A 27,932-nucleotide genomic window follows, 5' to 3' on the forward strand; every position below is an offset into this window, starting at 1 on the left:
AGGTGCATCCGTTCCTGAATTAAAGAAGAAAAAATACAACAAATTAATCAACAACACAAAAATTTAATCAACAATGAAATCCTACAAAATACCGATTAAGGATGTAACTTATGCAAACAATATACGAACCTTTTCTTTTCTCATATCTCTTAACTGCTGCAATACAGTAAAATAAAGTTAGAAGTAATAACTAATAGGCAAACAAAATATTAATTTTGTATGGATCAAAATTGATTGATTGAATAAATAGTTTGTGTTATCAAACTCCTCCAAGCCATGTGACCTTAATAATAGACTAAAGTGTCGAATCTGTGTTTAATCTGTGGAGCAGAGCAAATCGACTGTGATTAACAGATGAAATGAAAGATGAGAAAATAGATCTATTGATAGATCTGAAAGCGTGAGCCATGCCAATGTTTTAAAACTACAAAAACAAAACATAATTTACACGAACTGTAAGTTAAGATCGAAACTTGCAACAACAAAAAAAATTAATTGACAAAAAAAACTCAAAGAATTGAAAATGACATGATTTAGTATATATATAATGGAATAAAGGTTTAGAAAACTGAAAGGCCAACGATTTATTGCATGGTTCAGTAGTGGAGATTTTGCTTTTTTTCAAGAACCCTAATGGTAGACTATCGAATTCCAATGAAAGTGGAGATTTTGCTTTTCCAAAAACCCTAATAGTAGACCATTGTTTATCGTTTCAAATTAATAATGGAATAAAAAAATATAAAATGCAACAAATTATTGGGTGCTGCCACATCACCCGTAATAAATGTCAAATCAATAATATTTAGTTATTTTGCAAAAAGTCTTTTCTACCCATGGAATAAGAAAAGTTTTAGTAATTTTATGAGAGGGCTTATAGTGTAATTTCCAGATACTTTTGCTTTTATATATTAATAATAGATTAACTTTGGGGTGATACATTGGTTTATGATACAGTCATATGTTCTAAAAAGAGATATAATTTATGTTTATTTATTTAACTTCTGCAATGTTAGAGATCTCATAATCATAACATCAAATTCACAGTCTGTAGACTCTGCTTTGGGTTCGAATGGTTCTAGAGTAACCCCTCGCATCTCACCCCTGATAAAGTTGTCTGGATTTTATTCCCTTAACATAAAATTTGCTATCTATGACTGTTTTAATGATAATTCTTTGCTCATTCGTATATTCTTATATTGCCAAACATTTTGTTATGTTGTCCGGGCTTTTACCTTTAATTTGATAAATAATTATTTTTCTTGTAGAGTAATTGTTAACTAGCAACTTAATTATCTAATTTTTATATGTAAATAATCTAAGGTCCACATATGATTAAATGTGCTTTGTCAATAGTGTAAAATCTTTTAGACTAACAACATATGGATTTTGTTTAACATATAATTAATTCCATTTGACATCAAATTAAAAATGCAATTTTTTTAGCCTAAAAGTTTAAGTATGTAGTACTGGATTTGTATGTGTCGAAATAAAAATTGAGCCCAAATTTGTGACTTTCTAGCTAAATATTTGTTTTACTTGTATATTTTGTGAGAGTGATAGAAGCTTAATGATCAACTCAAATAATATAGATAGATATATAATATATGCTTCAACAACATTCAAAAACAAAAGCTTCCAATCCTTTTTCACATCCAAAAAGGAAGAATAAATAAACATACAAACACAATACATTCTCTCTTATTTCATCCATAAAAACCTCAAACCTTGAAAACCTAGGTTTCATCATCTTACATATCACTCTTAAGAGAAACAGTTCCATTGAAATCCCCCTCAACAATTTCCCCACTCCTTCTTTCTCCACCAAATCCAAATGGATACTTCTTCTGTTTATTAGGATAAAACACACCAAAATGTTTCTCCAATTCAGGACTCTTCTGATTCTCATCAAACATAGCAAAAATATAAGCCTCAGTAGCCCAAGGCCTTCTAGGAGTACCTTTCCCAACATGACGAATCAAATTATCGAGATAAATTCGCGCGTTATCATACGAAGTAGCAGCGCCTCCATCCGAAGGCCAACCACTCTCAGAAACAACAACATTCACCCAACCAATTCCAGTGTTATCCAATGCTGCATGCACAGAATCCAGCATAGCATCAAACAGGTTCTGATAACCATTTGGTCCATCTTGCACCATAACACTAGGAGAAGTGAAAAGCGCATAAGGTAGCGATATATCGCGCGGATTACCAACGTGGCTAAAATAAGGATAAACATTAACAAGTAAAGGCGCTCCTGCGTAAACCAAGTAACCAATGAAAGGATCTAGGTATGACCTAACATCACTTCTGAAAGAGCCTTTAGATGGAGGGAAAGAGTTTCCAATAAGGGTCATGTCTATAGCTGTAGTAACCTTGATTTGATCATGGAGACCTTGAGCTCTTATGGCTTGGTATACGTTCTGTGTTGCGGGGAGGACGTACTGTGCTAGCCATGAAGATCCTCCAACTGGACTCACTTCGTTACCAACTGCTATGTACTTGATTTTGACACTAGGGTAGAAGTTTAGAACGTTTCTTTGAACCCATTGACGTGCGCTGTCTTGGTTTGTGGCTAGGGTTTGCAGATCGGAGTTTGGTATGCCGAGGATGAGTTCGATGCCGGAGTCTCGTAAGGCGTTTAGAGCAGGTTGGTTGGGATCATAGAGACGCATTCTTTTGATGTTGTTTGCTTTGTAGAGAGCTATGACTTCGTTTGCTGGTGGTAGGTTGTTTCCCATCATGCCATAGCATACGCCTATTTGAGCATCTGATACAATAAAATGGGGAATAAGGATATGATCATAGTCAATATTTGCTTATAGGTCAGGAATGAAGTTCAAAATTTGTCACGGTTAAGTCGGAGTTTAATAAAATATTTTAAAATATTTTTCGTTGTTAAAAGATGGTTAAATCGAGTCTTTAATTGTTTTGTCATTGTTGAACTGTGACTATACATAGTTATATTTGAAAGAGGACGACGCGAGCTACCCTGCTGAGCCCAAAACATATCACAAAAAAATCGGGGTTAAGAAAAATCTCATAAACTATTTGTCACGGTTAAATCGGTTAAATTATAGTAAAATAAAATCTATATTAGTTTTGCCATATATAAACAGCAACTAACATGTTATTTCAGAAACCCTAAAATGACTATCTAAACATCCAAAAATAATCCATGAAAAGTATTTTTTTTAATAGATTAATCAATTTATTTATATTTTATAAGTATTTAGTATTTTTAGTCTATTATTAGTTGGTTGATTTTAATATTTCATAAAATTAAAAGTTTTTTCTATTGTTTAACCAACAAATGACCCGTTCAAATTTTCTTCTGGACCACATAATTTATTCATTTTAAATATATGATTCTTTCATAGATAGATTCAATAATGTGACAAGATATTAAATATATGTGTCAAATATTTTTATATAAACATTGCATATAATTTAAAACTTTATTTATATGAAGTTGATGATGTTTTTTAATAAGAGATCATGATCAGTGTTTAATATAACTAATAATATTACACGAATATACTTCAACCATATCCTACAATTGAGTCGTATAAACAATTCCTACATAAAAGTAAACCACTGTCACACACCAAAATTAATTAGTTATTATGACTTTTTGTTGATAGGATCTGTTACACATCTACTAGCTAGAAAACTGAATGATTGCTATTAAATAGAAAAGAGAAATAAAACTTTAAATGATCTAGATCCGGAACAACGAGAGAAAAATATATGTTATATATTTAAGTTTGGTTTATGAAATTAATTTTACAAAAATATATTTAAATACACATATCTATAATATAAACTTGATATACCTAAAAATTTGTTTCTCTCTCAAATGTGTCAGTTCATAGTAAAAACTTGACTTTATAATTTCTAAAGAATATTTTTCAAAATTTTTTTTTAATAAGCAAAATGGATTATATTAACAAGCACTAGCGTTTGCTCAATCCAAACAAGGTTACAAGGAGAAAAAGAAACAAAAGGGTCCCTTAACTTCGGGGTTTATTTTGGTCCATTAACTTCAATTGCTTATTGAAAATGAACTCTGAGGTTAACATAAGAGACAAAAGAAAGTATTTTGCATAGTTAATTAGTGTAACTGTTATTAGTAACAACTTCTCTTCTTCAACTAACAAATAAGTAAAATTGTTAATAATGAAAATGGCAGAAATTTGCCATCTCTATAGAAGAGAGACCAAACCTGCTGTGGGAATAAGGTTTACTGTGAAAACTCCGAGTAGAAACAGTGAAGCCAGAGAAAATCTCATGGTTCTAGCAAAGAAAGAAGCCATGTGATTGAAAATAAAGAAAGAAGCCCTATTTGGCACTGAATTGACATCTCATACAATTGATGTATTTATATACACATCTTGCTGACCATATTTCACAATTAAATTGAATTATTTTATTGGTCAACATATATAAATAAAGTATATATCTAGCAGCCCCCCTGCTTCCACCTACTTAATATACAATTTTTTTTGTCGGTTTATCACGGAAGTCATGGTCTTTGTAATCAATTTTATCCTTAAACTTATATCTAGGAATATAAGACCGGATTTCAAGTGTAAAAGTGCTAAAGTCTCACTCGATTAAGAATAGATGAAATATTGAATTTATAAGAGAATTGACTCATACCTCTATTGTTTTAAGATTTTGAGTGAATATGTGGCGTCAAAGTTTCTTGGATCCATGAACATTTAGTCCATTGGCACCACCGGTGTTTCCCAAACTCCACAACAAGTGGTATCAAGAGCCTTTGTTTGGTAGGGTATAATTTTTTTGTATGCTATGTGGTTGCAGTTTTGTCTGATTTTCCACAGCAGAAAAGAAATTGTATAGTTTGTGTTGTTTGAGAATTTGTTTTGCTGCAGGAAAGGTTTTGGCTGCAATGTCAAGTTTTTCAAGTGCAGTGAAGATTGACTTAAGGAGTTTGGATGTTGTTTTGAACGACGGGTGTAAATTAGAGTTAAAAAGATTATGGGAAGCTAGTGTTCCTAGTAAAGTTCAAGTCTTCGGGTGGAGGTTATTGTTTAATGCTTTACCTACTCGACGAGCTCTTTGTTTTCGAGGTATGGAAAGAATTGTTAGTGATATTTTTTGTCCTTTGTGTGGTTTGGAGGATGAATCGGAGGGTCATCTTTTTCTTGTGTGTGCCCATACGAGAAAGGCGTGGAAGGAGGTGTTTAATTGGTTGGGCTCCGATTTGGAGGTGGATGTGGGGGCGATGGATGATACCTTAGAGAATGAGATGGGGTTTGGGGTGGTGGACAGGGCCGGTCCTTTGAATTTGGGTGCCTTGGGCGAATCAAAAGAGTGATGCCCCTATAATTTTTTTAAACAATAAATATATAAGGATAAAAGAAATAATTGGATAAAAAATACATTTTCATTTGACATTGTGCAAAAAGAATACAAGTATGGATCTTTGAATCAATGTTTATACTACATCAAAACATAAACCACTATAAAGAGACTTATTCTTCTTCTTCTTTATATTTTTTCAAATACTTGATCAAACTTTTTACTAGTTTTATAGCCACATTAATACACATGTCTTTTTTTCACACTTTTGCTAATTTCATTAACAAAAGTTAAAAACTCAAACCAAATAATCATAGCTACCAAAAATTCAAAGTTTCCAATTCCATGAGTTGCATATACAATATTCGCATGACTTTCCCAGCATGTTTGTGACAATGGATTAATAGTTTAACCTTTCGCATTGTCTCTAAGAATTTTCCAACGTTTTGTCGAATGAGAAAATACAGTATAAATACGTTGTAACACTCCAAAAAAAATCTTTAGCTTTAGTACAAGAATTTGCAATATCACAAAGTGTCAAGTTAAGGCTATGACAACCACATGCTGTGTATAATGCTCTAGGGTTTACATATCTAATAATTTTCTTTGTACACCTTGATGTTTATCTTTCATGTTTGATCCATTATCACATCCTTGTCCTCTCACATTATTAATATGTAGACCAAGAGTTTCGATATATTTTGTAATTCTTCAAACAATCCTTGACTTGTTGTGTCATAGACTTTCAAAATTTCTATAGAAAACTCTTCAATTTTTATTGGACTTGTAGAAACATCCACACAACGTATAATGGGAGTCATTTGTTCTTGATGACTTACATCATGAGTACAATCAAAAATCACAAAAATATTTTGCTTCTTTGGTTTTTTCGACTATTGCACTTTTGACTTCATTACCAAACATGTTAATCAATTCATTTTGAATCTTATGACAAAGATATTGATAATTAATTTCATTATTCTTAATACGTTCAAAACATTTTTGCATGACAGGATCTCATTTAGCAATCATTTTAATAAGATAAATAAAGCTTCCATTTTTTCCATATTAATCCTCTCATTTTTTTTTTCACAAAATGCTAAATTTTGCCAAGCTAGATATCTAGTAACAAAAACTATCCTAAGTAAAATTATCAATAATATAAAATATTCTCTATATTATTATTTTAATTTTAGTGCCTCAATTAAGTACTTTTATAATAAAAAATTCTTATATATATATATATATATATATATATATATATATATATATATAGGAGAAAAAAAATATTTTTTGGTGCCCCTAAAATTATGGGGCCCTGGGCTCCCGCCCCGCGAGCCTGTGCTCAGGGCCTCCCCTGGTGGTGGATTATATTTGTGAGAAGTTAAGGGGGGTGGTCAAACCGTTATTTTTTGCTTTTCTTTGGCTTTTGGTTTGTTGGTGCATTTGGTTGCGAAGGAATACAGTTGTTTTTAAGGATTGTTGTTGGAATCCTACCGAAATCTTGATTGTAATTAATAATTTGGGTTGGGATTGGTTTTCTATTCTTGCTAAAGGTAGGGGAAATAGCTCGAAGGAGGATTGGCTTTGTAATCCTTGCACTTTTGTTGGTGCGTAGGATAGTTTTTTTTCTCTTTTGCCGTTGAGTGTGTTCTTGTTTGTTTCCTTTTGTATTGGGTTGCACCCCTTGCGCGTTTAATACAAGTGCTTATCGAAAAAAAAAAATTCCTTGTAGAAAATTCAAGTCAAGGATATTTTAATACAATTAAGATTACACATTACTACAAATAACACATGTTACTTCGGACGTGAAATGACTTTTATCTCTGTTACAAGAAATCTTGCTACTTTACCCCTTAATATTTAATAAATTGATGTTATAAAGCAAATGGTCGGTGGTTCAACCTTAGCAACATTATATTTTGGATGAAGTTGGTTCTGGTCAATATGATTCTTTGGAGGAGGAAGTATCAGTATCAGAGGAGTTCGACGGTGGAGGAGGTGGTTTCGAGGGGGTTTTGCCGTCTGACAACTTTGTTCCACTGGTGGTACCTAATTCTCTGGAGATAGGTGGTGCTCAGAAGCTTGTTGATAGTGATGTTTCAGTACGGTTACAAAAAGTTTCATGCTTTAAGGAGAATACTCCGTCAATAAGGAAAAAGGCGAAGTCTGTTTTACTTGACAATGTTAACACATCTAATGCTTCGGCCTCTATACCCCATGCATTAAATGCAATTCATGATAATAATGTGTGCTTCGATAAAGGCATTATGGGAAAAGAAAGAGAGAGGGAGAATTCCGAATGCAAACGCAGTGAGTTCAGTGGGACCGATAATGGGTCCAAGTATAACAAAGGTTATGTTGGGCCAAGTGATGTGGGCCTAAGCTCAAATGCTGCTCTATCATTCGATATGGCTATTAGAGATTTGAAAAGCCCAAAATCTAGAAAAAGGAATTTTGTAAAGGATTTAGGATGGAAGGTGGAATGCACGTCCTCTTACTTTTACTACATAGCTCCAAGAAACGTTAGCAGAAACAGTGGCACGGTAGTGAATATGACAAAGGAAGGAGACTCTGTTTCTACAGGTGAGTCCTTATCTTGTAACTCTCTAACTGACTCTGAGGTTTTGAGATGCAATCATATGTTAGTGAATTGTGCAAATTCTGATGTGAGGAGGAAAGTTTGGAATTCTATTTCAAATTTGGGGGTGGTGAGTAGGGTCGATACGGGAATGAGTGTCAAGCTTGTAGAGGTTATGGAGATGAGGGATAAGAAGAGGATGGTGGACAAGAAGGCGAAACGACCATTGTTACCATGAATATTATCTCTTATAATATTAGAGGTGGCGAGATTCCTTCGCAACATAAGAGTGTCAGTTTTCTTTTAAATTCTAGTAAGGTTGACGTTTGTTTTATTCAAGAAACTAAGATTCATAGTTTCAATGGTTCGTTGGCGTGTTCTTTTTGGGGTAGCAAGGATATGGAATGGACGGCTTGTAATTTTATGGGTGCGTCGGGAGGTATGGTCATTCTTTGGAGGAAGGGATTCTTGTCTCTAAACTATAGTTTTGTTGGTCTTGGGTATGTTGGAATTAATATTACTTGGAAAGGAAAGGGGTACAATTTGGTGAATGTTTATGCCCCTTGCAACGCGGTGGCTAAAAGAGTTTTGTGGGAAAGCTTGGTGAATAGGAAGAACAAGTGTGGGATTAAATAATGGTGTCTTGGAGGTGATTTCTATGAAGTGGTTTGTAGTGGAGAAAGATTAGGGGAGAGAGATTATTCGCATAAGAGAGGTATGGAGGATTTTGGAGGCTTTATCGAGGAGATGTGGTTGGTCGATATTCCCTGCATGGGAGGGCGCTTTACTTGGTTCAAAGGAAATGGTAAGCCCATGAGTAGGCTTGATAGATTCTTGGTTTCTAGAGGTTTGATTGATGATTAGGGGTGGTACACCAACATGTTAGGTGCAGAGATATCTCAGATCACTCTCCAATCCATCTCAACATCGGGAGGATTGATTGGGGTCTCAAGCCTTTTAGGTTTAACAACGCTTGGTTCAAACATGAAGGCTTCAAAGCTTTTATTGAAGAAGAATGGGCAAAGTTAAAGGTGAAGGGCATAGGAGACTTTGTTTTGGACGACAAGCTTAAAAGGTTGAAAGTGCGAATTAGGGAGTGGAATCGTGAGGTCTTTGGGTGGATTGATCTAAGGGTGAGTGAGGAGGTGGATAATATAAACGAGTTGGACAAGCTTTTGATGGATAATCATGGTGGTTTGGTTGATTATTTGGTATTGAATAGGAAGGAAGCCACTAATGAGATGTGGAAGTGGCTAAATATGAAAGAAAGGATGTTAAGATTGAAATCTAGACAACTTTGGTTGGAGGACGGTGATAAAAATACTCGCTTTTTCACAATTCGTTTAAGGAGAGATATAAAAAGAAGGCCATAACTTTATTGGAAGGGGATAACGGAAGGGTGGAAGGTGTAGATGAAATCAAGGGCACGGTTAAAAAGCACTTTGAAATGTTTTTCAAGGAAGAAGATAGTTGTAGAGTTGTCCCGGATGGTCTTAATCTTAATGTTTTAAACGTTATTGATAAGGAGTGGTTGGAGAGGCCGTTTATGGAGGAGGAGTAGGAGGTGAAACAAGCGGTTTGGTCGTGTGATGGTAATAAGAGTGCCGGTCCGGATGGTTTTTCGCTTGAGTTCTATAAACAAAATTGGGAGGTGGTTAAGATGGATGTCATGTGCTTTGTGTGTGATTTATATGAGAAAGCTATTCTTACGAAAGCTTGTACTTCATATTTTATTACGCTAATCCCTAAAATCAAGAACCCTCAATCTTTGTCTGAGTATCGCCCTATTTGTCTCATGGGAAGTTTATACAAGATTCTTGCAAAAATCTTGGGGGGTAGATTGAGAAGTGTTATTGGGAACTTGGTGTCGAAAAATAAAACAGCTTTTGTTCTAGGTAGAAACATATCGGATGGAGTTCTAGTAGTGAATGAGGTTTTGGATATGGCAAAAAGAGAAAACAGGAGTTATGTAGTGTTGAAGGTAGACTTTGAAAAGGCTTACGATTGTGTTAGTTGGGATTTTTTAAAGTATGTTTTACGGAAGATGGACTTTGGTGATCGGTGGTTGAGATGGATGGAAGGATGTATTTTTACTAGTAGCATATATGTTATTGTTAACGGAAGTACTAGAAAGGATTTCATGGTGGAAAAGGGTCTTTGTCAAGGAGACCCCATTTCTCCTTTTTTGTTTGTGTTGGTTATGGAGGTGTTTACGGTTCTTATGAGGAAATCTAGTGAGATTGGTGAATTCACGGGGTTCAAGATTAATGATATCGAGGTGGTGAACATGCTCCAATTTGGGGATGACGCTATCATTTTGGCGGAGGCTGGGTCTGGAATACAGCGACACTATTTTTGGACAGTCTGGATGCATTCTGGTATCTGTGGTAGCAAATCATGGATTTTTTGCAGCATGTTCATGTTTTGCGGGATGCCAAGGATTCTTACAAGTGGGCTCTCATGACGGATGGGTGTTTTTTTTGTAAAATCTTGTTATGACAGATTCAAGGTGAAGCTTTCTTCTCCCCCTCTAAACTCTAATATTGTCTTGACTTTAAATCATCTTTGGAAGATAAAAGTCCCGTCTAAAATTCATTGTTTGAGATGGAGGATTATTCTTAACCGGATAACTACTAAGGATCAACTTCATAAAAGAGGTATAGCGGTGGTTAGTAATGATTTACTTTGGGTGTTTTGTACGGTGGAGGAAGAATCTTTATCGCACATTCTAAGGAGTTGTGTGATCGTGTCGGGGATTTGGAGGAAAGCCTATCATTGGATGGGAACCTTGGAGGAGATTTCTTTGGAGGAGTTTGAGGATTTTTTCGCGCATTGTGAAAAGATTAAGAGTTTACCTAGAAGGAATATCTTAGCGGTCATTTGGCTAGCTTCGGTTTGGAGCATTTGGCTTAAGCGCAACGCCGTCATTTTCAACGGTGAGGTTTTTAGTTTCACTGATTGTATGACGGAGATTATTTTTATCTCGTGGAGGTGGTTATCTTCTTACTATAAGCTAGTAGACAATTGTAATTTTCATATTTGGGATATCCTTCCGCTCACTTGTTATGAGTAGTCGGAGTTTTCCGTTTGTTTCCGGGCGGAGTATCCCTTTTACTCCCTTTAATAGTATCATTGCCTATTAAAAACAATTATTTTCAAAATCATGTAGCGCGCACCACATACCCCTTAGTTTTTTTTTAATAACTGAGGTAATGAGGTTTGTTTTACGTCTGCTTTATGTAATAAATGAGGAGCTAAATCTTATTTTTTGTCATATATAATTTGTTTTAAATCTTATTTTGTCTGACATGTATATTTTTTACACTGAAACTACAAAATATGTGACAGAATCATATCATTTTAAATCTTGTAAACACATAATACCAAATTTATATTGTTTTCAAAATCAAATATACAAATTTACATTGTTCTCATCAACATAAAATATAAAATTTACATATTTGCACATAAAAATGACAAAATCTCTAAATCTCATTGATTTTCTTATCTCGGTTTATCATAAAAACCGAGGGGTCGTTATTTTTTTATAATAAAAATCGTTGCATTGTTTCCAAAGAATATTACATTAATTATCTATGAAGATCATATGTTGGATCTTCAATTTTTTGATATTCTGAAAAACTCTTTCATGTACGAATCTTGCATGTATTTGATTATTGTGAAAAAAGAGTAAGATAGTTAAAATCTAAAATCTAAAATATAACAGGTACAAATAAAAATTTAATAGAACAAACCTTGAACCCAAATGATTTTCTGTTCTTGCAATCCATTGAAGAGGATTTTTCTAAGTTTTCTTAGGTTTCATATATTTCATTTAGATTTCCAAAATCGTAAGAGAACTTATATAATGGACGTCCCTTAGGTTTCACGCGGATCACTAATGGTGGATTTTTGAGCGTTGATAACCTTTAAATGGACGACAAAGATTTGTTTAAGATTGTTGATTAAAAATAGTGGATAAAAAACTTAACTATCATCTCGGTTTTTAAAACAAGCGAGGGGCTAGAGTAATTTGTTTTTACAAAAATGGTTACATTGTTTACCCAGAATATTAAAAATACATTGTATAAAACAAATCTCCGCAGAATATCAGATTGTTTATCCAGAATATTAAAATTACAGCATGATCAAGTCCCATACAATATTTGTTGCATACAATATATTTTTCATATTATGGGTAAACAATGCAACCATTTTTGTTTAAAAAAATTATTTTACTCTAACCCCTTAGTTTTAAAACAAAATTGAGGGGTTAAAGTATGATTTTTAATGGTTACAATGTTTATCCAGAATTTCAAAAATACATTGTATGCAACAAATCTTCGCAGAATATCAAGATTGTTTACCCATAATATAAAAAATACAGCATGTCCAGGTCCCATACAAGACGCTAGAGATCTGCACTTGAATGTCAGACCTGCTTTTACTAAGATTTATTGTTGATTCTATCATTATCACTACTTTCACTAGCGTATACAATTTGCATGCTTGGAATGCATCCAACTTCTAATTAGGTATTTGTTCCAAAAATTGGAAAATATTTTTTCAGCACTTGCAATCCATCAGTAAAGACTTTTAAAAATACATCATAGTTGTTAAAAACCTTCAACAACAACAACAACAAAAACATCAACACCATTTTTTGAGATGGATTGCAAAAGCTGAAAAAATATTTTGTTCAAGGTAGAAGAAGATTTTTTTCCAGTTTTGCAAACCATCCTAAAAAAATGATGCAATCGAAGGTGGACGGCTATAAATAAGATATCATTAGCGTAAAATCGGTTCAGTGAGTGTTTTCTAGTAAAATATGATTATTTTATCCCTCGGGTTACCAAGGAAACCGAATGATTAAATCATTTATTTTATAGTTGTTAACAAAGAAAAACATAAAGTGCATTAGTTGAGATCTGAAGCATGTCCTGAATGATATTTCACCTCGATTTTTATAAAAACCGAGGCAACATATTGTTTTTTTATTATATCTTTCTCCACATCCTCATCATTAATTATTTTCGATCAAATGGTTAAAAATAATAAGTAATTAGAGAAACTCTTATTATTCTTAACTATTAGATTGAGAAGAATTATTGGTAAGGATGTGGAGTAAGTTGTAATAACTTACTTTTGGAGTAAGAATATCTCTCCTTATATATATAGCGCCTTGGAATAAAATTTCGGTTTTTTTCTAGACGACGTGAAAGCTTCGTCATGAAAAATGTTATTTGTTGTAATGTATAGCATTTTGCTTCAGACATATAATAATTAGTTGTCAATGATTACTGCATAAAATTTAAAATAATTAATTATATGTATAAAATTTATTTATAAATGAAAGCAGAAATTAATATATACTTCTGAGAGTTAAAACGAGACCAAATAACATTCTTTGTTCTCTTTCAACTTGTCTTGTACATAAATCCTGATATTGTTTGCTATCATACCACCATGAAGACTAATGTGTGTTGGATCTAAGAAACAATACTTTTTTAAATTCCTTTCAACACACATCTCATGCAATAACTTGCAAGAGTTAAATATTTATGTTAAAGTACGAGAACATATGAATATAGATAGAAATCAACATAAAAATTATACTTACTAGCACCACAATTATAATATGGTATTGTCTAGCCACTCACCCCCTTCAAAAATTTCATAATAGAAGTCTTAGTAAGTACGTAAAACTTATCTGGATCATGACTTGATTTAATATTCTGGAAGATGTCTGGAATACTATTTAATATCATTTATAGTCTCTTAGTGTTATCTATAGTGGTGGTGTGGTTTCAATACTGCATTGGTTGGAAGAATAAATTTCTTTTGTGCTTGTACCATCCATAACTTCTCAACTACATTCTCATGAATTTCCAACTGATTTGAATTTGTGTGGTTGAGTAGACCCAATGAATTCAATTTCTGCATAATTAAAATAACAGAAATGCAATACAAAAATCAAAATACGCAAACAATAATCAAGCACATCGTGGGTACACTTTTCGGACATCTTCTCAAGCTCCTCCTTATTCAACTTCTTTTGATCCTCCTCATCCAACCTCTCTCGCGGATCTTGATCCTTCTGGAAACTCTACCGCACATTCTACAACAACCTTTCCTCCTCTAACATCCTTTATCACTCCTCCATCTGCACATTTCGAAGTTCCTCGTGAATCCACTTATCCCCTCCCTCCCCCAAGTCAACAATAATTATCTCTTCAATCTCTCTCTTACGATTTACTTCTATAGATGATTGAGATGATCCAAAATATAACTTGAAGCCAACACCTCTTCCAAGACCATAGACACGCCGATGATTATCTTCGGTTCCAATCGTTTCTATCAAGAAGTCACGATGATCTTGTGAAAAGAAGATGCCCTTGGATTGTTTAGCCAGTACATCCTACAACACATAAATTTTTTTATCTTTACTAAATTGATTTAACTAGAATAAATATTGTTGAATAAAGTATCTACTTACAATATTTTCATCCAATTCACGTCTATCATATGATGTGAACTCGCCTCTAGCATATGACATGATGGTGGAGATGGAATGAGATCAAGGCTTATTGATTCTCTCAAATCTAGTTCCCTTTGTTTTCTTTTTTCTTCAATCATCTTCTTTTCAAGTTTTTCATATCCTCTACGATACAATCTATATGGATAGATATTTATAGATCAATTATCCTTTCCTTTTTTGATGTTAGCCAAGAAGCTAGGAGTGGTGCGAGACTCTACAAATTTCTCCCAGACATCCTGATCAATATATAAATTTCTCCCATACATGACGTACGGAACACTCTGTTTAAACACGTTCAGTAGATGTACATATATATGGAAAGAAACAATTTTTTTAAAAAAAAAATATTTCCGAAAGTGTATCTATGGAAGGGGGGCAAAATTAAAATTTCGCCATAGATAAGATAAGAGATTCAACATATAGATTGAGATTTTTTTTTTTTTAATGCCGGCGGTAGTTATTCTCTTTCTGGTTGAGGGTCTTGGTCCATGATTTTATTGACGACTGGGTTTTTTTCTTAAATATTTTGGCACCTATTATGTCTCCTAACTGCCTTCTTTATTTGTATTATTAAGACTTTTGTCTTTTATGATGTGTCCTAAATTTATATTGTGGATTTTTTTATAGAATATTTAGATAAACTACACTCATGATTTGCACGCATTTGCAGAGTAACAAACGTTATAACTATTTATCTGAGATCTTGTGATGTAAATTAACCAAATGTTAATTTTGTAACAAAATTAAAATACTCAACTTAAAATATACCTACTTAATATCAGCAGCCATATTCATAAATACGTGAATACATACCGTTGCTGTCAGTAATGAACTGGTTGCAAAAGTTGAATGCATGCACTTAGAAAATTGCTGCTCCCCAAATAGGCACTATTTTATAAAGAAAATGTAAGCATGATATATTTTCAACATGATTAATTCAAGTTGATCATATCAACTACTTGATTGGAATTAGGGGTCTAAGATAGATGATTTATTTATTCAATACTTTAAAGTTTTGGATGAAAATAGTGTCCTTTTCATAAGTATATAGTTGTTGCTTTCTGCACACTCCAACAATACCCCCACATAACAACTTGCTTCAAAAATACAATAATGTTCCCACCACAAAAAATAAATATGCCACCGGCGGCTGCAGAGTGCCATTGACTCGAAGAAGTGATCATGTGAAAGAAAAACAAATGAAAAAAAGAAAGAAAATAATATATAAACAAACTAGAAGATATCCTTGTGGACTTAGTTTTTTTGTGAAATAAATGGCATCTTTACCAAACAATTGACATCTTTTGAAAATGACTAGAAATAAATGGAGAAAATAAAGTTATATAGATTTATCCTGTAATATTTTAAACCGGTAAAGCTTATATGTTATATATAAGAAATATAACTTTATTAGATTGATATTTTAAGAAGTTTAAAGAATCGTTTTTATGATAAATTTTGTTTGTGGTGTTTAATCAAGACTTTTATATAACTTAAATAAATTGTATGATATTCTATTAAAACAAATAATTTTTTTTTCTTTCAAAATAACAAAATCTGTTGTTATTCAATTGAGATTTGTTACAATTTATAAAAAGGTTTTTGATATTAAAAAATATACAAACTTAAATTGATTTTGATAATAGAAAAGAAATGGCTTTTTTCAAATTCTTGACGTGTTTTTAAATGATCACTAGTGTGCTTCTAATAGTAGAACTATCATAACAAATCACACAAAAAAATGAAAATCTTAAAATTGGTTCTCAACCGGTTATGGAAAGATTATAATCAATTATACAAAAGAATTTTAAAAAGTTTTGCTCAGATTCGAACTATAATTGATTTACGCTTAATTCATAATTGATTACGCTTAATTCATAATTGATTACCTTGCGAGACACATCTCATAATTGATTATAGTGCCACCATAATAGATTTATATTATGATGATATTCACAATGTTTACATTGCACGAGATAAAGTGTATTTAACCCTTTAATCATTTAAGACCAGAATCAAGAATTACAACAAAAAGACATGAATCTTACACAAAACAGGCCAAACAAAAGTTATCCTAATTTAACCAAACACTTGGACTCCAGTGGTAAATGAGCTCCTGCAAAGGACGACACTCGGGGAATATCGAGTTCGATTCCTGGTGAGAACATTATTTGGCCAGTGTTCATACATCCTGTTAGATCTGTTTGATAACTTAAAGATTTATACCCATATAAAAATCAAGAACAAAACTCTAAACTAATTCCTATGAGTCATATATACCATTAACTCACATCCCTTAAATCCATACCAGAATTTAACCAGAGAATGAGAGTGAAAACGTACATGCGTTTTCCGTTAGTGAGGATGAAGAGATTATATTGATAAACTGTGTTTTGTCAATCTCTCTACAACTGGGGACCATAACCCATATAAATAATCGTAGGGTTATTTCTTAGTTTTCAATATTTTAATTTGTCTCCTCATCAAGTTAGATATCGACTTATGGTATCTACACATTAACCTTTCATGACATATATGCCCTTAGCCATAAACTTAATATCAATTAGACCACTTTAGTTTTAGATAATTAGACCTTAACACATGTAATATTACATTTATGACCCAAAATTCTAACAACATATTGAATTATTTATTTGTGATATAGAAATCAACGTGTTGAAAAATCTATAAAAGCTTTGGTATGATTTTAGTGGAACTCTTAAGAGAAAATACTTGTGGACATTAGTAGGCCATCTGGTTAATCCCAACCTGTATAAATCTCTGGTTAATTCTATTTATTCATTCACTCTTTATTTTTTGTTTGTTATTTGTTTCTGTTGCGTATCTCTCTTATTTTTCATCTTCTTTATATCATTCTGCTGCCATTTCTATGTTTGTTTATCGAAACTAATATAAAAAATTTTAAGTCAAAGTTTTTTATAAATTAATCTCGAATTTCAAATATCACAATTCACCCTTCTCTTGTGTTTGGAGTTGAAATTTTGGCACTTTCAAATAGATGTCAAAACTGGTGTTCCAACACCAAAACACAATGTCAAGACAAATGTTAGGCATATGTAAAGATAAATGTAAACAATGACTTTCTCTTATTTAGCTTCCATGTGAGGAATACAACATGAGTGATTCCATTGGATTTCGTCCATATGGCCCATTTGTTAGGCGATGTGTGCCCTAGTCTAGGACTTCGCCAAATAGGACAATAAAACAACAAATTGCTATGAAAAAAAGCCAAGCAAAATGCTATTTCTAAGAAAGTGGAAATGGCCTAAAACATGCAAGCTATATAGAATATTAAAATGAGATATAAAGAAAGTAGATTGCATTAAGGTTTTTACGGATTCAACGAGTTCATCCTTACTTTGTGCCTAATCCAATCTCCAATGTTAGACTATTGAAAATTCATAGTTTTTCACTATTTTGACAATTTTTACAATGTGTTTTTATACAATCAAGAAACTAGACGCTAAAATTAAAAAAAAGTTAACAACTTGAATATGAATCTTTCCTTCTTCTGTTGTATATAACCTAGACAACTGAAATCCCAAGACATTCTCTTAGTCTTGATTGTTTTCTTACCCATATCTGAGATCCGCTTCAAGCATCTTCTTTGCAACAGTGTTTACTCGATCCTACTTTTACATTGTTTGAGCTCATTGCCTCTCTGCTTTAAAAGACACTCAAAGTTATGATGTTATGATCGTATAATTTCAAATATATTTGGAAAAGTGACACAAAATGATTTATATATGAATGTGAGATAGAGCACTACAAATGAGTAAAATACCTATTTGATTCGAGTCAAGTGCAATGGATATGGTTCGAGTCAATAGAGAAAATTATTTAAATAAAGAACTTAAAAACCTAGAATTTTCCCATTTGATTTGAGTCCGTGATTTGATTAAAAAGTTCTTGTGATTCGAATCATGCTGATAGAATCAAAATCTAGGATTTGAAATTATTTTTTATTTGAGTCAGTCTTTAACTTGATTCTAATCAAGCTTGCTTCTCATTTGAATCATAGAAGCTTGTGATTCGAATCACACTAGTAGTGGTGAAACCCGAGTTTCACAATCATTTATTGGTTTAAATCATGTATATACTTGATTCAAATCATTCTTCATAAAGTTTCTATTTAAAAAAATGAAGTGTTTGATTGAATATAAGGTTAGTACGATAGGAATCATGAATTCATGCATTTCTATATCCAAACAACCAACTAATTTGTCTTGAACCATTTTGCAATGAATTTTATCTCAGAGTTCAATTTAATGCGTACAAAACACGAGTTAATTTGGAACATGATCTAGATGAATTTCACTTAATTCTATGATATGCGCACAACATAAATTAGAGGGGACTCAATAACGAAAAATGATAAACGATAAGATAGAAATGAGACAAGTAGAAACTTTATGGTATTGGTCAATGTAAGGTACTTAGGTGGGTGGGTAGACCAGTACCTCTTCCGAAGTCGATTATAGAATTATTTAATTTGTCCCTAGGTATTGGTTAATGTAAGCATGCAATCTCTAGTTTGATTTTATCTGGCATTATGAGATCTAAAATATTTAGAATATTTAAAATATACAAAATAAACGTTTCTCGAGAAAGGTTGTCGATGAATCACTATACGAACTTGATTTTTTGTCTCTTTTTAAAATGGGTTCTTTCTCTTCGTTCGAAAGATGATTTTTCTCTAGTACATTGAGAATAGAACTTGTTGCTATGTTTTGGTTTATAGGGGTGGGCTGGATGACCAATTTTGATAGTCTCACTTGCTTCCTCTCAATCATCTATAGCGTGATATTTCTTTATTTTTTGGTACATACTCTTACGGTGTGCTTGGAACAACAGATTTAGGCAAGAGAGAAGTAAAGAAGAGAGAGACATCAAAGAAATATACATCCACCCTGCTTGGCACAACGAAGAAATGTGAAAGAGAGAACAAATATTCGTGGGTCCCACCAACTTTTTGTTTCTCTTCAATTGAGCGAAGAAAGCTAAAAGAGAAGACAATATATTGCATTTTCCATCTTTACCCCTGTCTTCTTTACTTCTCATTCTGCCTAAAATTTTGTAAAGTGATAAAAGTTAACTTTATATTTAGATCAAATAATTCCAAGTTGTGGTTATTACATGCAGTACTGTATCACCTCCATTGAATATTGAATAAGTTATAAACAAACCTCCTTAGGCAGGTTTTATTTTGGTGTTAACATAAAAATAGACGTCAGTGTTGGAAAAATAAACCACAAATAAAAATGATAAACATGTTTTTAGATGAAAAATAAATTAAAAGGGAATTTTATTAATTCAAAAACAAGAAAGTACAAGTGACCACAAGGGGTCTAACAATCTAGCAGACAAACAAGACTAAGCTAAAGCATTAAATCATAAACCTAGCAATATGCTCTCTAAGAGTATTATCTTTCCAACCTCTATATATAATGCTATCCATAATCCTAGTAATAGTATTGTGTCTATCTTGAGTGTCAAAAATAGTAGCATTACGATATTGCCTAGCTTTCCAACCTTTCTTTTTGGTGTTTATAATAATCCAGTTTTGCTCGATCCTCCAATCTTGTGGGTTGTGGTTGATCTCAAGCCAGTTAAGAATTTGACTCCAAATCCCATAAGTAATTCTGCATTGGAAGAAAAGGTGGTGCAGTGTCTCAAGCTCATGACTACAGAGGCTACACATATCATCCTGAATCATACCAAATCTTTAAAGTCTATCTTTTGTGGGTAGTCTATCTTGGTACATCAGCCAGGTGGTGATTAGTGCTCGAGGCCTGGTGGGATTAGAATGCATCAGATTGTTCCAAGGCACTTTTGGTAAGTCTTCTACCAAAGTATCATAGACCTTCTTCATGCTAAACTTCTGGCTAGCTAACATGTTTGTCCACATAATGTGTTTTTATTATTTAATTAAATTAGAATAGACAAATAATTTAGTTTTAATGAAAAATAAAATTTGTAAAATTAAATATGTCTTTTTTTTACTTTAAGGGCATATTTGTCCTTTCAAAAATAATATCATTTCTCTCTTCTATTTCTCTTCTCACTCTCTTATTCCAAACAGTCCATCAAATCTACTCTACTTCTCTCATACTTCTCTCTTTTCACACTCTTTCTCATCTATTTCTCTCTTTTCAATTTCTTCTCACAACCAAACACACCCTTAGTTCCCTCTGAATTGGCTCGTTTGTTTTGAGAAATTTTTTGCTGTGGTTTTTTGTTTTCTTTTTCTTTGGCGTCATATTTATATTTAGGTTGACATTTTGAACTTTCTTTTATTATATATATATATATATATATATATATATATATATATATATATATATATATATATATATATATATATATATATATATATATATATATATATATATATAATTGGAATACACTGACGATGTAAAGAATTTTTACAACATCAGTGAATCACAATCGTTAATTTATAAGAAGTGTTTGACTTTTATTTTAATTTTTTTAAAAGTAATATAATTGAGTGGTTGTGATATATTGATAGTATAAAAAGTTTTATATTGACAGTCATAACAATTGAACTCATATATATATATATATATATATATATATATATATATATATATATATATATATATATATATATATATATAAAATTGAGAAAATGGATAAAAATTAATATCATATTAAATTAAATACTATTATTTAAATTCGAAACGAGAACATCGATAATTATGTATGTGTAAGTTTTAAGATAAAGATCAATTAGTCTAATCCACATAAAAAGAGGGCTTTTGAAAGGTTATAGTGATGTCTCTTGTTAGATCCCTACAAGTAAACGTTAACTTCAACTTTAACTCAGCGTGGAGTTTGAAAATCATTAAGGTTCAAACTCCAGTCATTACTAGGTTGGCAAGTATCCATTATCACCCTCGATGGCTAATGTCTAATGCTAATTTATTTATGAGAAATGATAAACATACACTATATATTACAACTACACCGTATTCTTATACGGTTAGATTCCTTTTACTATATTTAATAATAATTGTTTATTTCTTTTAATAACAAAAGACACATGCTTTATTGTATTTTATGTGGTGTATATACTTGGTGTAAAAAATTTAGTGTAAAAAATTTATGTGGTGTATTTTATATGTGGTGTATATGCTTTATTGTATTTTATTTATGTTTCTTGACTATATGCTAGTAGTAGTTGAATACACTACCTTTTAATTGATTTTGGCCGTACACAAATTGAGCAAGTGTTCATAAATTAAAACATATGTTAAAGCGATCACATAGTTTAATCTCTTTGTTTTAAAAAATAAATTGGAGATTGAATTGGTGGGATAACTTCAATATTTTTCTTTTAATTAAACGAATACTTTTTAAAATTTAGTTTTAATTTCAATTTTTTTTCTTTTAATTAAACCATCATTTTTATAGGACTCACTTATGTGTAATTTTAAATCTAGATTTCACAGTTATAAGTGTGAGATAATGGATCGAACTCTAGTAATGGTCGAAGGGTAGCTTCTTGGTTCGACAGGATTAAACATGAAGTTGAAGGTTGTTCACATGCTTGTGTCGAAGATGCTAGGGGGTTAGCATGTTAAATTAGGTTTTAGTGTTTAAACCCTAATTTGTTAAGTTAGTTTGTTTATTAAGTTGGCTTGTGTAATGGGCCTTGTGGCAAAAGCCCATTAGTTAGTATGTTAGGTTTTATTATAAATAGCATACTAGTCTCTCATCATTGCTAAGCTGCAAATTCTAATTTAGGGTGAGAGAGGTTATTTGTTATTCTTGTAAACTTGTAATCTTGTTTTAAGAGAAAGTAAAAGAATAGCAGTTATAACCAATTCTTGTGTTCTTCTTATCTTCCCTAATTCCTATTATATTTTGTTCTTGACATCGTTTTTCACAACAAATTGGGGCGGTGAGCGTGGAGAAGATGCCGTCAACAAAGTATGAGATTGAAAAGTTCACCGGAGTGAATGATTTTCGGTCTGTGGCGCTTGAAGATGAAAGCCCTATTGATTCAGCAGGGTTGTTTGGAAGCGTTGAAGGGAGAGGCAGCCATGAATACTGCATTAACGACAGCGGAGAAGATGACTATGATCGAGAAGGCACACAACGCAATTTTGTTGAGCCTTGGTAATAAGGTTCTCAGACGGGTATCAAAGGAGACGACAGCATCAGGGTTATGGGCGAAACTTGAAAGTTTGTATATGACCAAATCGCTGGTAAATCAACTCTACCTGAAGCAGGCTTTGTATTCATTCAAGATGGTTGAAGACAAATTGTTGGCTGAGCAGTTGGATATGTTCAACAAGCTAATTCTTGATCTTGAAAATATTGATGTAAAGATCGATGATGAAGATCAAGCGCTGTTACTATTGTGCACTTTGCCTCGATCACATGCTCACTTCAAAGAAACTCTCTTGTATGGAAGGGAGTCCCTGACCTTTGAAGAAGTTCAATCAGCCCTATATTCAAAGGACCTGAACGAACGAAAGGAGCATAAACCTTCGACTGTTGGCGAAGGTTTGGCCGTTAAAGGAAAACTCTTACGAAAGGATGGTAAGTTTGACAAGAAGAAGGGCAAAAGCCAGTCAAAGTCTTACAGTGGCGAAGCATCTGGCATTCGATGCTATCATTGTAAGAAGGAGGGTCACATAAGAAAGATGTGCCCTGAACGCCTGAAAGATCATGGAGGTAAGGATTATGACAATGCAACCATTGTTCAAGATGATTTCGAATCATCTGATGTTCTTGTGGTTTCAAGCAGTGACTCGAGAAGAGAGTGGATTACGGATTCAGGTTGCACTTGGCACATGACTCCAAACAAAGACTTGTTCGAGGAATTATGTGATCAAGATGGTGGATCAGTATTGCTAGGAAACAACAAGGCTTGCAAGATTGTAGGTGTTGGATCTGTGAGGTTCAAGCTCCATGATGAGTCAATAAGGTTGTTGACTGAAGTCAGGTATGTTCCTGATTTGAAGAGAAATCTACTTTCTCTTGGTGAATTCGACAAGAAAGAATATGTTTTCCAAGGAGAGAAAAGTATCCTAAGAGTCATGAAGGGGTCGAAGGAAGTCTTGAGAGGCGTGAAGAAACAAGGTTTGTATACCCTTGAGACTGAAGTTGTAAGTGGTTCGACAAATGTTGCATCCATGAAACCTTTGTCGAAGACAGAAATCTGGCACATGAGATTGGGCCATGTCAGTGAAAGGGGTCTGGTCGAATTAGGGAAACAAAATCTGCTTGGTGGAGACAAAGTCGAAAAGCTGGAGTTTTGTGAACCCTGTGTACTTGGAAAATCTTGTAGAGTGAAGTTCAACAAAGGCAAACAAAGAACACATGGATCCCTTGACTACATCCATGCTGATCTTTGGGGACCTGCAAGGTGTGCATCACATTCTGGGGCGAGGTATTTCCTATCCATAGTAGATGATTATTCCAGAAAATTATGGGTATTCATCCAGAAGACTAAGTATGAAACTTTTGAGAATTTCAAAAGTTGGAAGACTCTGGTCAAAAATCAGACTAGCAGGAAGGTCAAGAGGTTGAGAACCGATAATGGCCTTGAATTTTGCAATGAAGCGTTCGACAGTTTTTGTGCTGACTCTGGTATTGCAAGGCACAAAACTACTACAGGTACTCCACAGCAAAATGGTTTGGCTGAAAGGTTTAATCGAACTATTTTGGAGAGAGTCAGATGCATGTTGACTAGTGCGAGGTTAAAGAAGGTGTTCTGGGCTGAGGCTGTTTCGACATCAACATATCTGATAAACTGATGTCCTTCGACAACCTTAGATATGAAGACACCTGAAGAAGTTTGGTCGGGACATCCACTAGATCTCGACAAACTGAGAGTATTTGGCTGCGTAGCCTATGCTCACATTAGGCAAGACAAGGTCGAACCTAGAGCTCTGAAATGCATGTTCATGGGATACTCTGAAGAAGTCAAAGCTTATAGGCTATGGTGTCTAGAGCCAGGTCACAGGAGGTGTATCACCAGTCGAGATGTAGTTTTCAATGAAGCTGAAATGGCTTTCAAGAAAACTGATGATGTTGGTCGAAGTGCAGAAGAGCTAGAACAAGTAGAGATTCCTGTTGAGGTGGAGCATGTTGATGCTGAATTGCATATCCATGATGAAGTCGAAGAAGAAGCATAAGATGCTGAGGAAATTGAGGAAACTGTCGATGACTACCTATTGTCAAGAGATAGGTCAAGAAGAGCCATCAAGCCACCCCAGAGACTTGGATATGCAGATCTTATAGCTTATGCCTTAATCTCTACAAGTGAGGTTCTAGACGAAGAACCTCGAGACTACAAGGAAGTTATGAGGAGTCGAAATAAGACTGAATGGCTGAAGGCCATAGATGATGAGATGAAATCTCTTCATGATAATCATACTTGGGAACTGATCAAGAACTTGCTGGGGCAAGGTTAGTCAGTTGTAAATGGATTTTCAAAGTTAAGGAAGGAATCGAAGGAGTGACGTCGAAAAGATACAAGGCAAGGTTAGTTGCAAGGGGTTTCACTCAGAAAGAAGGTGTCGACTTCAATGATGTGTTTTCTCCTATTGTGAAGCATAGGTCTATTCGAATGTTGCTTGCCATGGTGGCACAATTCGACCTTGAACTGGAACAGATGGATGTGAAGACTGCGCTCTTGTATGGTGATCTAGATGAAACAATCCTGATGAGGCAACCTGAAGGGTATGTCGAAAAGGGGAAGGAAGAATATGTGTGCAAACTGAAGAGATCTTTATATGGGCTGAAACAATCTCCTCGATAGTGGAATAAAAGATTCGACAAGTTCATGGCACGCATAAGTTTCATTAGAAGTCAGTTCGACCACTGTGTTTACTTTTGATTTCGACCTGGTAATTCATTTGTTATTTTGTTGCTTTATCTGGATGAGATTCTCATAGCAACCAACAATGTCGAAGATGTGATGAGGGTGAAGGTTGAACTCAATAAGGGGTTCGATATGAAGGATCTGGGAGCTGCTTCCAGGATTCTTGGAATTGACATTCGAAGAGATAGAAAGAAGCCGAAGTTATGCTTATCTCAAGAGGCATATCTACGGAAGATTCTCGAAAAGTTTGGTATGTCGAATTCAAAGCCAGTTGTGACTCCAACAAACCCTCAATTCAAGCTGAGTATTGATCAGTGTCCCAATACTGATGTCGAAAGAGCCTATATGAATAGCATCCCATATGCTAATATAGTTTGTTCTTTGATGTATGCTATGGTCTGTACTAGACCTGACATAGCATATGCAGTAAGTCTTGTAAGCAGGTACATGGCGAATCTTGGAAAGGCTCACTGGCAAGCATTGTAGTGGATTTTAAGGTACATAAATGGGTCTCTGAACAGGGTCCTAATTTATGGTGGAGCCTTGGGTGAAGATTGTAAAGCAGCAATTGAAGGATATGTCGACTCTGATTATGCAGGTTGTATGGATTCTAGAAAATCTATTTCTGGATATGTTTTCACTATGTTTGGCACTGCAATTAGTTGGAAAGCAACACTTCAGAAGGTTGTTGCTCTATCAACCATTGAAGCGGGGTATATTGCCCTAACTGAAGCTGTGAAAGAAGCATTGTGGCTTGAAGGTTTTGCGAAGGAGCTGAAACTTCAAGGTTGAGGTATCACTGTTAAATGTGATAGTCAAAGTGCAATACACCTGTCGAAGAACTCAGCATATCATGAGAGAACTAAGCACATTGATGTGAGGTTGCATTTCGTCAGAGGAGTAATCGAGCGTGGAGAAGTCCAAGTGCTAAAGGTTTCGATTGAGGACAATGCTGCTGATATGATCACAAAGACATTGCCGAGTTGCAAGTTTTTCCACTGTATGCAGTTGATAAAGCTGCATGAAGAAAGCCAGTTTGTTCCCTTGACGTTGTAGAGTTGGGTCCAAGGTGGAGATTTATGAGATATTGGATCGAACTCTAGTAATGGTCGAAGGGTAGCTTCTTGGTTCGACAGGATTAAGCATGAAGTCGAAGGTTGTTCACATGCTTGTGTCGAAGATGCTAGGGGGTTAGCATGTTAAATTAGGTTTTAGTGTTTAAACCCTAATTTGTTAAGTTAGCTTGTTTATTAAGTTGGCTTGTATAATGGGCCTTGTGGCAAAAGCCCATTAGTTAGTATGTTAGGTTTTATTATAAATAGCATACTAGCCTCTCATCATTGCTAAGCTGCAGATCCTAATTTAGGGTGAGAGAGGTTATTTGTTATTCTTGTAAACTTGTAATCTTGTTTTAAGAGAAAGTAAAAGAATAGCAGTTATAACCAATTCTTGTGTTCTTCTTATCTTCCCTAATTCCTATTATATTTTGTTCTTGACATCGTTTTTCACAACAATATGAATAAGTCAAATCAAATAATAAAGGTTTATGACCTAATTTAGGTCAGATCATGTCGGATCTTTTAAATAAAAAATATTTTAATTTTTTAAAAAGTTTATTTAGCTCAATTAATCCGACCATTATAAGTATTTTTATATTAAATAAATAAATTTATATAAATAAATACGAATAATATTTTTGTATAATTATTATTAGCCTAGTAAATTTAATACTTTTACTTTAGTATACACTCGTTAACCTTCTCAATATTTACTTATAGGTGGTATTTTTTTAAATTCAAATTAAATATTAATATAAAATTTAATCTCATTAATTTATTAGTGTATTTAAACATAAATCAGACAACTATTGAAATAAGTTTGTAAGAAAAAAACATGTAAGTTAAGTTTGAAAAAACATTAGACTAAGACAAAAAATAAAAATATGATAGACACAAGGCAGACTTAAACATATTTTTGACAAATTAAGTTTGGGCTTTACAAAAGCTAACTCAACACAACATATATCCACCATTAGTCGTGGATCAAATACTACTTTCAATGTCTCTTTTCTTACTAGAGGGCTAGTTGGCTTGGTCATGAAGCGTACATGTTCGGGATTAATAAGATTTAAGTACCCTTGGTGTAGTTATCTTTGGATTGCCTATTTAGATTGATTGTATTTTGCAAAACAATAACATGGAGAAGTGTTCAAAGTGTTCAAGATTAATTTAGCTTGCTTAAGCTGTTAGGGAGGTGCATAAGGGATAAATGTTGGACACGATGTCCCTACATGTTAGTACGACATCCAGGCCTTGTGCAACATGTTAATGTTGATGCGTTTTGGTATAGTTTCTAGTCAAACATTGGATCAAATTTATTGCTATTGATTTAGAAATATGATTATGTGATTTGTTTGTCAACTGGACAAAGGTCGGATCAGATCTTGTTGGAAAGAATTATGATCATGAGGAATGAATTATGGAATATATAATATTCAACACTAAACAAAATCAAATCAAATATCCATGAAGAAAAACCCAAAATTATTGTGCTATATAAGAAGCTCAAACCTACATTGAAATTCAAGCATTCACATTGAACCTACA

At 33.4% G+C, this 27,932-nt stretch overlaps 2 protein-coding genes across 2 annotated transcripts; both read right to left on the bottom strand.

Annotated features, from left to right (window-relative positions):
• Positions 1-1,597: 1,597 nt before the first annotated feature.
• Positions 1,598-4,372, bottom strand: LOC131595269 (glucan endo-1,3-beta-glucosidase). Its single transcript, XM_058867578.1, has 2 exons — positions 4,226-4,372; positions 1,598-2,770 (listed from the first exon to the last, which is right to left on the bottom strand). The coding sequence occupies exons 1-2, from the start codon at positions 4,314-4,316 to the stop codon at positions 1,749-1,751; spliced, it is 1,113 nt and encodes a 370-aa protein (XP_058723561.1). The 5' UTR covers positions 4,317-4,372; the 3' UTR covers positions 1,598-1,748.
• A 9,004-nt stretch (positions 4,373-13,376) lies between these two features.
• LOC131599728 (uncharacterized) lies at positions 13,377-15,383 on the bottom strand. The gene is made up of 2 exons (XM_058872001.1): positions 14,406-15,383; positions 13,377-14,327 (listed from the first exon to the last, which is right to left on the bottom strand). The coding sequence occupies exons 1-2, from the start codon at positions 14,463-14,465 to the stop codon at positions 14,061-14,063; spliced, it is 327 nt and encodes a 108-aa protein (XP_058727984.1). The 5' UTR covers positions 14,466-15,383; the 3' UTR covers positions 13,377-14,060.
• Positions 15,384-27,932: the final 12,549 nt, after the last annotated feature.

Source organism: Vicia villosa, linkage group LG4 (genome assembly GCF_029867415.1).
Source record: "Vicia villosa cultivar HV-30 ecotype Madison, WI linkage group LG4, Vvil1.0, whole genome shotgun sequence".
NCBI classification, from domain to species: domain Eukaryota; kingdom Viridiplantae; phylum Streptophyta; class Magnoliopsida; order Fabales; family Fabaceae; genus Vicia; species Vicia villosa.

What these genes read in the sequence shown, in the direction of transcription:
- LOC131599728 (XM_058872001.1), bottom strand. Translation starts at nt 14,465, where the DNA reads ATGTCATATGCTAGAGGCGAGTTCACATCATATGATAGACGTGAATTG. An exon ending in GTGAATTGGATGAAAATATT is followed by an intron (nt 14,328 to 14,405) that starts GTAAGTAGATAC and finishes TATGTGTTGTAG; the next exon opens with GATGTACTGGCTAAACAATC.
- LOC131595269 (XM_058867578.1), bottom strand. Translation starts at nt 4,316, where the DNA reads ATGGCTTCTTTCTTTGCTAGAACCATGAGATTTTCTCTGGCTTCACTG. An exon ending in AAACCTTATTCCCACAGCAG is followed by an intron (nt 2,771 to 4,225) that starts GTTTGGTCTCTC and finishes TTATTGTATCAG; the next exon opens with ATGCTCAAATAGGCGTATGC.